We start from the raw sequence: 13,085 nt of genomic DNA on the forward strand, positions 1-13,085 counted from the left end.
TTGTTTGGTGTGTATATATATATATATATATATATATATATATATATATATATATATTAATATATATATATATATATATATATATATATATATATATATATATATGAAGACAGGAGCAAACATTCAAACAACAGTTAAATTGGAGTAACGGGAAGGCGTTCTTTTTTATTTATCCGTTTAATAATACACCGACGTTTCGTATCTCTTGATACATTTTCCGGGCTGAAAAAAAAGCGATGAACTTAAACTTGTATAAACAGTAAAAGATACACATTATATACTTGTTAACACCATGTTAAAGGACAATTTAAAAATGAGAACCTTAAAAACTCTTAAAAGATATTTTTTATAGAAATATTTATAAAAAAAAATAGAGAACGGCAGAAGAAGGCCAAGGTTAACACGAAAAGCAGAAGACACCTACCCACAACGGCAATGTAAAGCACACAGACACAGACAACCATTGCAAGAGGTCGTAGGAGATGTGGGAGTAGCTATAAACAAAGAGGTTACAGCAGCTACGTTAAGCTGGGCAGAAAGTGATTGGTGAGACAGTTAATTTGATCATAGTAGATTCAAATGTGGCTAATTCTTCTACATACCTGGTTCTCCCCACAGGACTAAAGCCCTTGACATCTATATATCTCTTACAAATCTTGCTGGGATTTCTTACATTGGACTGTTTAGGATTAGATAATCGACAGCACTTTCTAAAACTAACTCCTTGATGAGAGGAGATTCGGACTTCTAGCAGCCCTCTGGTACATGGAAGTAGACAAGGGGGAATTCTACTGCTATTTGTGTGTGTGTTTTTATTTTTTTTTATTTTTAAGGTTGTATCTTTTTTTAATTGTCCTTTAACATGGTGTTAACAAGTATATATATGATGTGTGTACCTTTTACTGTTTATACACAAGGTACTGTTTAAGTTCATCGCTTTTTCAGCCTGGAAGATGTACCTATCAAGAGATACGAAACGTCGGCGTATTATTAAATGAAAAAGAGAAAAAAGAACGCCTTTCCGTAACTCCAATTTCATATATATATATATATATATATATATATATATATATATATATATATATATATATGTGTGTGTGTGTGTGTGTGTGTGTGTGTGTGTGTGTGTGTGTGTGTAGAATCGACTGGACACTTTCACCAGATATATGTTTATTTAAAAGAGCCACAATGACCTCGCAACTAATCAATTCCACGCTCATGCTGAATGCGCTTTGATTCCCAGTCGGAAATAAAAGAAGAACTTTTCTCTGCTGATGTGGGAATCGATCCCATACACTTAAATCATGAGGGAGGAAGTTATTTCCTACAGGTATTCAAGGCTTGTCGGGAGGAGTGAATTCAAAATGTGTAAGGAAATTGAGAGGTTAAGAGGTCACTGTGGCTCGAAACACACACACACAGGAAGATACCACACTAGGCTTCATAATCGAGCTTCATGATCCCTGCCATGTTTTAGAGTAATGACTGGCATTGTTTTTGGTATAGGAGACCATAAAAGTCCGGAAAGATGCTCTTACTTCAGGAAACTTCATGGATATAGTTCACGGACTCTTTCCACCCTCTCCTACATAGCTATAGTTTCATAGTGCAACTGCCAAGTTTATCTCCTGTTACAGCTTTAAAACCTTTTCCTCTTAATTTCCCTTTCAGCCCTGAATGACCTCATACGTCCCAGCACTTGACCTCTGGCCTAGATTTTATATATTCCATTCTGTTCCAGTATCAGGTATTAATTCCAGCCAGTTTTCGAGTTTTTTGTAAGAAAGCAATTACACTCAGGTGGTACGTTGTTGCAATGACCACAATACGCTGGAAGACCATTTTACTATCTTGAGATATACATGTAGAAAACCTTTATCCAAAACATTAATTTTGAGATATCAGCCAACATGGCTATCTGTTGTTCTTTTTCATTCATTCATGGACAGAATGAATTGAGCTGCAATGTCTCTAAGGCTACCATCGTATCCCGAATAATTTTCTTTTATAAACACATGAAAATTGGAGAAAACATTGTCTGATTTTTATTTGAACAGTTTTTCGGAAACAAAGTCTTGCGGCTTAATGATTCAATTTTGCCTTGTATACACATTCAAATTGTCGAATTTGAGCTGTGTCATATGTTCAGGCAGTTTAAATTTGAAAATACTTCTGCAAGACAAACCAGTTTGCATAGCAGACTTCATCTGTGAACCGTTTGTAAGAATTAAACACAATTTTTCCTCTCGTGAATGCCTATGCTTGAATCTCATTTCTTAACTCATAAACGCTTGAAAAATATATTATTTGTTATCACATTCATTTTTATGTAATGCTCTTAGAATATAGTGTAAAACAACAGAACATAACTTCCACTTCTTCTAATCGCTAGTTTAAATTTTTTTTTACTTCATTTACGGAACCCTTGAGTCCTTATTTCGCTGAGAACCACTGCGACTAAATTGATGTCCTGCGACTTGTTTCATTGACAAATTTCGTCACTCGTGTAAATATTTAATCAACTCATTTTCTCCTTTCTCTACGAAAATATACTCTAACCATCAATAGGTACTTGCTTCCATCTGTCTGAATATCTCAATTAACACTTTCTTTCTGCATATGTTTCCGAAATATATACACTTTCCTCAGTCACCTTTCCTCTTGGAGTAGAGAAAATTAAAAACAATGAACCAACACCTGGATCTTTTTTCCGATTTATTGCTGTGGGAAAAATCTTGAGTATACAGATACAGTGGCATTGTGCTGTTTGCATCAGGGAGGTGGAAGCGTTCTCCGGAATGTCCCATGAAAAATGCCGATCGTAGGTATAGCAGTATTCGAGCACTGGGCAAGAGAGTTAACTGCAGGACATTTCATACTTAAGGTTCTTTGCAGCGTCCCTTCCATCCCTAACTGCAACCACTTTCATTCCTATTACTGTAACTACCTCCGATTATATTAGCTTTTTTCCATTTTACTTTCAACTTTCTACTAATATTTTTTTCTTTTATAGTGCAACTGCTAGGTTTTCCTCCTGTTACACCTTTCAAACTCTTGTACTTTTTAGTATTTTCCTTTCAGCGCTGAAAGTGCAGTGCCACTTTTATATGTGCCTGAGGTCTTTAGGGCCTGACAAATGTCTGCCATTTCCGATACTGTTTTTATATATGTCACATTGCATGTTTGCATTCACTCATTACTTTTTAAATGTATAAAAATTGTAATACTATAGAAACTTAATGAAAAAAAGCAGAAAATTTTGTCATATTTATAAACTTATGAGTAATGCCATACTAATATTTTCCTGCCATCACCAACAGGTTGCCACAAGCATCCATCCTCTCATCTTCTTTCCTTTTCTCACATGACACCATCTATCTGCTTAGGTGCCGAAGCGGCGTTCCGGCGAGCTCCGGCAGCACTGCACCCCTGGCGTTAAATGACCTCATAGGTCACAGCTCTTGGCCTTTAACATAAATTTGATATTCCATTCCATTTCATGTATTGGGAGAATAATTTTATTCGTCAAATTATTAGAATGTTTCATGTGAAAATATATTTGTCAAATATGACAATAGCATTGACAGGACCATTGGCCATCTGGTCATTCCATAAAGAGCTAGGTCAGCCTTCAGTTTCTAAATTGTATGCCATTTTCCTCGTTTGAATGTTATAATGATTATTCGTCCTTTAAGTCAACAATCTTTTCCAAAAAAAGGAAAACAAATATATATACGTATGTACACGTAAACACATTATATATATATATAATATATATATATATATATATATATATATATATAGATATATATATATATATATATATGTGTGTGTGTGTGTGTGTGTGTGTGTGTGTGTGTGTTCTTTTTTACCCCTACTGGGTTCATCAGGTTTTTCAAATAAAATATAAAAACAATATCGGAATAGAAACTTTGGCATCAACCGAGGCAGACAATGGAGGGAGCTAAGCAATACACAGGACCTTAATACAAATTTTTTATTCACAAAAGTTATAATTTCTGTTTTACATTTATACAAGCAAGTCAACGGACGAAGTTGGCTCTGCTGGACCTCATTACTCGTGCTTCACCTTGCAGGTTCCGAGTCCCGAAACACAGTGCCGTTATGGACTCCTAATTCTGCTACAAAGGTCCCCCTTGCTGCCTCCTAATCAGGACTTCATACCTTTACTGACTCGATATATATATATATATATATATATATATATATATATATATATATATATACGTATATATATATATAAATCCCACCAAATAACTGAATAAATTAAGCAGGATTATATTGTTTGAACTTGTTTATTTGTATTTGTGTAGAGCGTTTTCTGAACATCTACTGAATATCTGTATTAAAATAAACTAGAAAGTAACTGAGTTTATTTAACCGTTTCCGGTTAGCGATTATCCTTGTTGAGAGAGAGAGAGAGAGAGAGAGAGAGAGAGAGAGAGAGAGAGAGAGAGAGAGAGAGAGAGAGGGGGGGGGGGAGACAGATGTAGAGTATATGATTTTTTTCTGTAACGTGGAATATTTGAAGCTGAACGGTTATTTCGAATAAATTCCGTAATTTAATTTCGTTTATTTAACGCATGCGAGACATATCTCTTTCCCTGGTTGGAGCACAATGTCGACAGTGACGAAATAAAAAATTAGAGTTGGTAAGAGAGAGATATAGAGCAGTTAAAGTCGAGACGGCACATGCGAGATAGAAGCATAGTTCGTAGCGACATGTTTCCTTTAATGCCTTTTGACATTCGAGGCTCAGTCAAGAAGAGTCATAGGTCAAAGCTTGAGAACAACTCCAATATTTTTACTAATTTAAAAAGGCTTACATATACTACTGTCATTAATTTTGATTGAAAGGAAACAGTGGAATTAAAAACTATGTAAATGGCACTAGTTCTCTAAACAGTAGCTATATAATGACATTGCGACCAAAGCACACACCCCTTAACTTTTTCCGTGGAATACTTGTGGACCTCCGTTCACCTAGCTGTAAATGAATAAAATGAATACTAGCATTCCTATGGTAAAGATAAGAAGTGTGGGTATACGGCATGCAACCTCATCCTTGGGAACCGGGGCCATCCCTCCACGGAGCCACCCTGTCTACAATAAAAAGATATATATATATATATATATAATATATATATATATATATATATATATATATATATATATATATATGTGTGTGTTGTGTGTGTGTGTGTGTGTGTGTGTGTGTATGTACACATACATACGTACATTACATTACTTATATATATATATTATATTACTATATATTATATAGATATATATTATATGTTTTATATATAATATGTATATTATATATATATTTATAAATATATATATATATATAATATTTTCCAAGCAAAAACATGAAGATTTACCATCGCAACTAAATAAACCAGTTCATATTTACGAAGACGGGGACACACGTGACCCTATGAAATCAATAGCAGCTGCCAGTGCGCAACTCTGCCAGGCAAATGAGATGTCTAACAAAAGGGTGATAAAATCCTTTAACTTTTATTTGGCTGTATTTACGGGATCCTTCGTACCACATAATGGACGAATCTTATCTGTTTTCTCTGCCATGACGACGGAAAAAGAATTAAAACATTTGGTACCTACACCTCGTAGGTGCGTGCTTCACTTGACTGTTTCCAGACCTTATTTCCAGCAGTATTCCAGTTGGTTAAACTGGACGAGGACTCCGTGGAGACGTGTTTCTTCCCTTGATGTATGCGCTTTAGCTACAGATTTACTTTTTAGTCATATCCGAGATTTGTGTCTTGCATTAACGACTTCTGGATTTTCAATCAATCTTCGCAAAAGGTGGAATGAAACTCCTATAACCAACCCTTAGTCCAGGAAGCAGTTGGAAACATCAAAATGGGAGATAATTTTGGTTATACGTACCATACTCCGAGAGCAAGTTTTGTTTTCAAAATGAGACAAATATTATCGCACGTTTGTGACATTTTTAGTGAATTCAGTAAGTTCATCGCACCAGCATATCATCATGACAGATGTGAAAGGTAAGAAATAAAACATATATCGAGATGTTTAGATCATTCTTATTGTGTTTTGTTCCTACCGGAAAAAACTTTCAATAGTACTATATGAAGGCTACAAATTAAATGACCTTGCAGTTTCTTAAATGCAGCAGTCGTATTAAGCTCAAGGCTCACAAATTCAATGGGCAAATTATTGTTCCCATTTATTGATCCCATCCAGTCTTGGTCTTAAGAATCTATACTAATGAAATTATTTTGGAAAATATTAAATAGTAAAATACAATTAACTCCATGTATTTTCGGCTATATTATTTAATAAGATGAACAAATGAAAAATAGAGTTACTAACAAGATTCTCTTGTAGATGAGATAACATGGACGGTCAATCTATCAGCCTAGATTGTTATTGTTTACAAACTGTCAGCTGAGTAAAGTCGGCCAATTCCATTAGGTAGCTTCCGTTGACGTCTATAGTAATTTGCGTCTACTCATGTGGTCAGAGGGAGACCAGAGGCCTGAGGGGAAGAGACTGACCAATTTATTGACTGTAATAACGTCATGAAGCCACGGATCTGTAGGGCAGAGGACAGAAGTTACATAAATGGATTTCTCAGAGAATTTGGCTTGTGAGTGGTCTGTCTTTTTGGGTAGAAGAAACTTACTAGATTTTGTGGTGTTTGTAGCCCAAGCAATTCAGCTCTTGCTTAGAATAAGCACCAAAAGAGCCTAGTCCTATGTATATGGGTATAAACTAATGTTGGATGGTACTTCTGTTTTCTTACCTAAGCTACTGGGAACCTTAAGCCTACGCCACAGCTAGGCTTAGGCCATTTTTTCAGTAGCCAGCCTAGCTACTAATTGTATGTTAGCCTTTGCAGTCCCTATCATTATTGTGTAGAACTATAGTACCTATAACTCCGCGAGACGTGTTGCCATTGAAATTTAGTTTTTCTATAGTAATTTGGTTGCTTATAAAAGATTTATTGTTATTGTATGGTGGATGACCGTAAATAACCTCAGAACTGATATACCATTGCATGTTGACCAACTTGGAATGCTATCACACATGCACATTGTCATAGTGGAACTTTTTTGGAGTTTCCTTTGATGGAGGGCAAAACCTGCCAGCTAAGTAACACACCCTACGAGGTTAGGGTAGGTTAGGTTTGTATAGTTCCATTTATAATAGATTTCTTTAGCCAATCCCTTCTTGAATACATGGCTCCTATATACCTTATGTATGCATGGAACCATTCGAGGGTGGTCATCATAACAACTTATCCGTTCTCTCTCCCTGTGTTTTACCAAACCCCCCATTCCCAAAGGGTCCCGGATAATGATGTGGGGTTAAAAACAATTGATTGCCAATAAACAACACCATCTCCTCCATCACCAACACTAAAAGCATAGAACAAATCAATTTCCAAGGTAGTAATCTTTGCAGAGCTGTTCCATAGTTTTACCCATTGGTTATGCAGATTGCTCAATTTGGTGGCAGTCTCTTAGGGTAAACAACCGAAGTTTGTTTCTTGATTGATTTATTAATTCTTACTGGCGTCGCAACGACGAGGTTATTGACGCCGTATCATTAGAAGGAATTGCAAAGGAAAAAGTCAATTGAAATGCTATAAATATGTTTATATAAAATCTGTCAGAGAACTACAGAGAACAACCGAGTGGACTACAAAACCGACTACTGCGGTTTTGGCCACCCTCCGAAAAAGTACTTTAACACTACCCCAAAATGCTCTCGAAATTTTTACTTAAAATAAAAAATTTGTTCATGAAACTTACCTGTCAGATATATATATAGCTGTATTTTCTGAAGTCCGACAGAATTTTAAAAACTTCCGACACACGCAGTGGTCGGCCAGGTGGTTAGTACCCACCCCCTTCCGCTGGGAGGCGGGTATCAGGAACCATTCCCATTTTCTATTCATAATTTTTTCTGTCGCTGGTGCTGAAAACACCTGTTTTCAGTACCTCCGTCTTAGGATTTTGGAAACTTCATTGCCGCTAAGTATCCTAATTGTCTTTTGATTTATTTACTTGGATTTGTGGGATTTGTGGCTAGGCATACGCTATTTTAAATTGATTTGAATTTGATTCATTTTTGCATAAAATATCTGAATCTAGTTAGGCTAGTTTCAGACGGGGTTGTCTGCAAAGATAGGGTGTGGCTACCGAAAGCTTCGGTAGATCCGCACTTGGTATGTACGAGGGGTATGGGTCTTGCTTCTTTGTTGAGATTTGTCATGTAAGGAGTGTGAGACTTTGTCTATTCCGTAAGGAAGACGTATGATTCGTATGTACGCAATTAATCAGTAAACATGTCTAATTCCGTAAGGAAGACGTATGATTCGTATGTACGCAATTAATCAGTAACAAAAGTCAGGGTAGTGAACCTGCTAACCTTCCTGTAGACTTTATTTTGCCTAACCCTGTAGTATGGCCTACGGGCTATGAATATGTCTACGAGAGGTGCTCGCTCTCCTTCATTGCTGTGAAGTGCTACTTCTGTAAGTTGTTAATCCCTAACCCTGCAAGTGTTGCCTTCGGGCCCTAAGCAGTGTCTGTAGAGGAATTACCCTTTCTCTGATACTCTTTCGATTCGTATCTTAGAATCGAAAGTGCTTGCTTTAGAGAGTAAAAGTGAAGTGCAGAAGTGCAGTGATACCCCTTGTGTTAGTGGGAGGCTGCGTCGATCGGCCTCGTTTCGCCTCTAGGCCGGACCTCTGCTGACTCCCAGGACCCGGGGGGGGAGGGCGATGTCGAAAAAGACTAAGGAGGGTTACAAGGAACCCCCACCGATCTGGCGTGCCTTCGCAGTTCTGATGAAAAATCCCAAGACTGCCAAAGTGCGTGCGTGCACGGAATCCTGAAAGATTGCTTCTCGTCCTCCGAAGCGTCCTCCCCATGCAGGGGTTGGAGCTTTCGGAAGGGACTCGCCCCCTCCTCAAATAGAAGCTTTATAGAAGAGGACGCTTCACGTCCTCTCTCTCTCTCGTTATGACCGTTTCAGTGGAGAAGTAAGAAGGCGAACGTCGCCTGAACTCGTGTCCGTCGTTTTTCCACCGAGAAATACGTAAAGAAGTCATAGTAGCAGGAAGCTTTTGAGAGCGGACGCCCGGGACGCTCGGATGGACTCCAGGCGCGCGCGGGTGCACGCCCAAGTGCGCGCCCAGTGGCGCAGTCCAGGACGCCGAGCGCGCTCCAGTGGACGCCGAGCGCACCAGTGGACACCGAGGCGTGCACCATCGCCATGCCAGGGTGTCCGCCATGGACTGAAACGTTTCTGTTGAACTCTTCAAGCTCTTGTTTCAGATATGGGCCTAAAGAATGTTTACCTCTACCTCCGGTGATACCTTCTACCTCACCTGCAATGAATGAAGTAGGCAGTGCTTCGGAGGAAGTTTAAAGTGAAAAGACAACTTCTTCTTCGAAACCCAGCAAGACATCGGGTTTCGTGAATTCAAACGAGGTCTCTGTCAATTAATATTGCTTTTCGCATAGGTGGATGGAGTTAAGGAAAGCTCAAGGGAAGATCTCGTTTGCTCTACCGCAACCTTTGCCATTCGGCCAATAAATTTAAGTTGCCACTACCGCAGTCAAGACTTTGCGATAAGGCAGTTACGGGTTATGTAAGGCTCGATGTCCTGCACGTCAGGATCTCGTCGGCAACGTTCAGTGGGATTCTTGCAAAGGCACTCATCAAAAGGACGTTCTTCAGGAAAGCGCAAGACAGACTTCCTTTGCCATACTGCCAATAAATTTTGAAGCTTTAGCAGGCATTAGTTGTGATACGGGAAGAAGGAAGCTGGTTGGAGAGTTTCTTCCTCTTCCCAGGATAATTTTGCAAGCTTTTTAGCCCATCTGAAAGGGTTTTTCAGATGATAGATTTTGTTAGTTTCTAGTTGGGACTACGCTGCCGAATTGAACATCGTCGTTCTACCTGCCGTAAGCCCAGTCCTCTTAACAGGATTCTTGCCCCTTCCTCGTTTGAGACGGGAATCGGAAAAAATTAAATGCTTGACTCCCTGGATTACGTTGTCAATTCAGTGACTTTCTCCCATTGACAATATACTTTCGTTTTGTCAAGTAAGTGGGTATCCCCTCATTGACAAAATATCTCTTTGTCCCGTAAATGGGTTAGTTCTCATTGACAAACATCTCATTAACTTGATATTGCGTAAGCGAATAAGCTCTTATTGACAAGATTCGGAAGAGCTCTCATTCGTCATTCGCAGACTCGTACAAGAAATAGACTTGTAGACTACGTCAATGAAACCGCTTATGTCCAGTAACATAAGAAGCGCTTGAGCTGACTGCTTTGATTCTCCTAAGTTTTGTTTATGAAACTTGCCTGTCAGATATGTATGTAGCTGTATTTCCGAATTCAGCTATATATATGTCTGCCAGGTAAGTTATGAACAAACTTTATTGTGATATTTAATTTTATATTTTGGCCTTTGTTCGTTTATTTTACTTCTGGTTGGTTTTCAAAGTCATATACGCTTGCTGTAGTTACCTCTTCGGATGGCAAAACCGAGAGGTCTATTGTCTATTTTAAGGACATTTAATCGTTACTCCCTGCAGCCTTCAGGAGTTTCCGATTTATCTTTTAACCGTTGTATGGTAGTGTTCTGACGACACAAACGCATCTATATATTTAGCGTTTTTCTGTTTCGCTTAAATATACCAGCTTGAGAGTCTTTCGGCTCAAAAAAAATAACGGACCTATTTCTTCGTAGAATAGGGTAGCTGGCAACCCAGACATAAAGTTAAGAGACGACGTTCGTAAGCTAAGCTGCTGGCTGATGCTGTCACGCTGTGTCTGTCTTCCAGTCCAACCGAGCCAGTAACAGATCGGGCGCTGTCATGCGCCGTAGGTTACGTCTCTCTCTCCTGCGGGATTGACTGACTAACCGTATCTGGTGCTGGCGGTTACGTCTCTCCTGCGGGATTGACTGACTAACTGTAACTCTGCCCTACAATCACGGACTTTAGCCTAAGATTGAGGGGACTTACGTGAATGAATAAACGTTGCATTCGTTTTTTGCCTTACTATGTTCAAACAGAGTTATCTCTTAATCCTTTCGGTGCTCGTTACCGCACGGTATAGAACTACGAGTCTACCGCAACATTGCACTTTTATATGCTCTCCTGCTTAGGCAAAGCGCAGCCTTATTAGGGAAGTAAGCATACTCGGGGAGGGAATGGATGAGCTTGCTGGGGACCATTTCCTTCCTGAAGAAGTTTGTTTCCCCGAATAGACTGCAATTCAGACCACAGTTTTTTACCTACCGGGAAACTGAAATATTATTCAAGATCTAGGAATGATTCTGAACATCTCTCAGTGCGTTTATCACCTGAGGTGATAGAAAGAAGGTGCCAGGACATCTGGATAGGGTTTCAGATGTCCTGGATCTTAATCTGAAAGAAGTAAAAGCGATTCGGTAGTCCCTCCAGTCCTCGTAACGAGTTTTTGGGAACCAGTGGTCCAGATCAACTCTGATATTCCACAGCTCTCTCATATCTTAAGAAGTATCTTCTCTCGTCCCTGTTCGAGTTTACGAGAAAGCCTATTATAACAACAGGCGTAGAATGTAACGATCCTCTAGAGGTTCGTTACCGGATTGCAAAAGTCCGTACGAATCGTCTCGATCGACGGGGCAGCAACTATTGACTTCCGAGTGGAATCTTTCTTTAGAAGTAAGTTGAGAGTTGTGGAGACTTTAGGGACGCCCTTTCATTCTTCTCTTCGATATGTTGAGACGAAGAGGCTTCTTCTTCTCTGCTCCCTTATTCTCGATCCGGGATCGGTACCATTAAACGCCATCCTATGATATTGAACGGGGATGGATATTTAGTCTCTCTTTTCCCCTTTTTTCAATCGCTTAGGAGAAATGTAATAAGAGGATTTATGACGTCACAGGGAGCGACAATGACGCTGATCGCCCCATGTTGGCCTTCTGGATCCTGGATTCACAGAGGTCACATACTTCCTAGTTCACTTTCCAAGGACCTTTTTCCGAGAGAGTCCGTCTACTCTACTCGAAAGGTACCTATAACCTCTCCGCTCTGAGTCTTGACTACGTTTCAGGCTATCGAGATGTTGACAGGAAATAAGATTACCGTCTTCCATTTCCGTCTGAAAGAATGGGATAAGCTGGCAGTCACAACTATTAAAGAATACGCAAATAAATGTTGTTGACGGCCTTTGGGCTCAGAGATTTGCGTCTGTCAAACAACAAAGCCCTTCACGATCTTTGAGTTCTGTGGAATCTCGAAACTCGCTCACCATCTACTTTTTGTCTCACCTGTTTTCTCGGAGTCAGACACTCGTGCGAGATCAGGCGACATATAGTAGCCCTGAGTTTCTTGTTGACGAAGTCGGTTGCGTTTATACACCCCCGATGAGCGTGTAACATGAGACCAGGTTGGACTGTCAGGCATTCTTCCTTCGGGACTGAATCGCCTTTTTGCTCCTCGCTCCTTTCTCCTGGACCAGAAGTCGAGTCAGAGTGATTCGCTGACGACGTTGGGTTGCGTTGATACACCCCCAAGGTTTGCTTAGATGAATCGCCCAACCCAGGCAGTCCAAGACACTCATCCTTCAGCGAAGAATAGTGCCTTATGGTCTTCAGGGTACAGCCTTGCTGTCCTTGATTCGTCTGACTGGTCAAACTGGTCGGTACCTGACTTAGTACAGACGGACTGACTGTGCATGTCCAGATCGAAGCTTTCAATATGGAACTTAGACGTAGTCTGAAGTTCTTGATGTCAAAGCATTCGAACCTCTCCTACCTGTTAACTTCTTGCATGTGATCAGGAAGGCCTTTTTCTAACCACCCTAGATACGACAAAGAGTTAGTGAGATTTTAAGCCATCGTCACAAGTTTTGGCTTTAGAGAACACAAGGCGGTGTGCTCTCTAACCCTTCCGTTGTGGCCTAAGAATGGTAACCCGTTTGTTTTGTCCTGGGCCAGGAGCTTGGAAGCAAGGATGGCACAAGTTAGTGGGCAGGAGACCAGAGAGAGTCCTGTGCCC

The 13,085-nt window shown here is 39.7% G+C and overlaps 1 protein-coding gene across 1 annotated transcript in view; it reads left to right on the plus strand.

Annotated features, from left to right (window-relative positions):
• Positions 1–5,658: 5,658 nt before the first annotated feature.
• LOC135221667 (transmembrane protein 181-like) overlaps positions 5,659–13,085 on the plus strand; it is a gene marked incomplete in the record, with an annotated part of 158,577 nt that continues 151,150 nt past the window's right edge. The window contains 1 exon segment of the mRNA XM_064259374.1: positions 5,659–6,056. Within this exon segment, the coding sequence (XP_064115444.1) occupies positions 5,911–6,056 (146 nt within the window).

The sequence above is a fragment of the Macrobrachium nipponense genome, chromosome 3, assembly GCF_015104395.2.
Source record: "Macrobrachium nipponense isolate FS-2020 chromosome 3, ASM1510439v2, whole genome shotgun sequence".
Classification (NCBI taxonomy): domain Eukaryota; kingdom Metazoa; phylum Arthropoda; class Malacostraca; order Decapoda; family Palaemonidae; genus Macrobrachium; species Macrobrachium nipponense.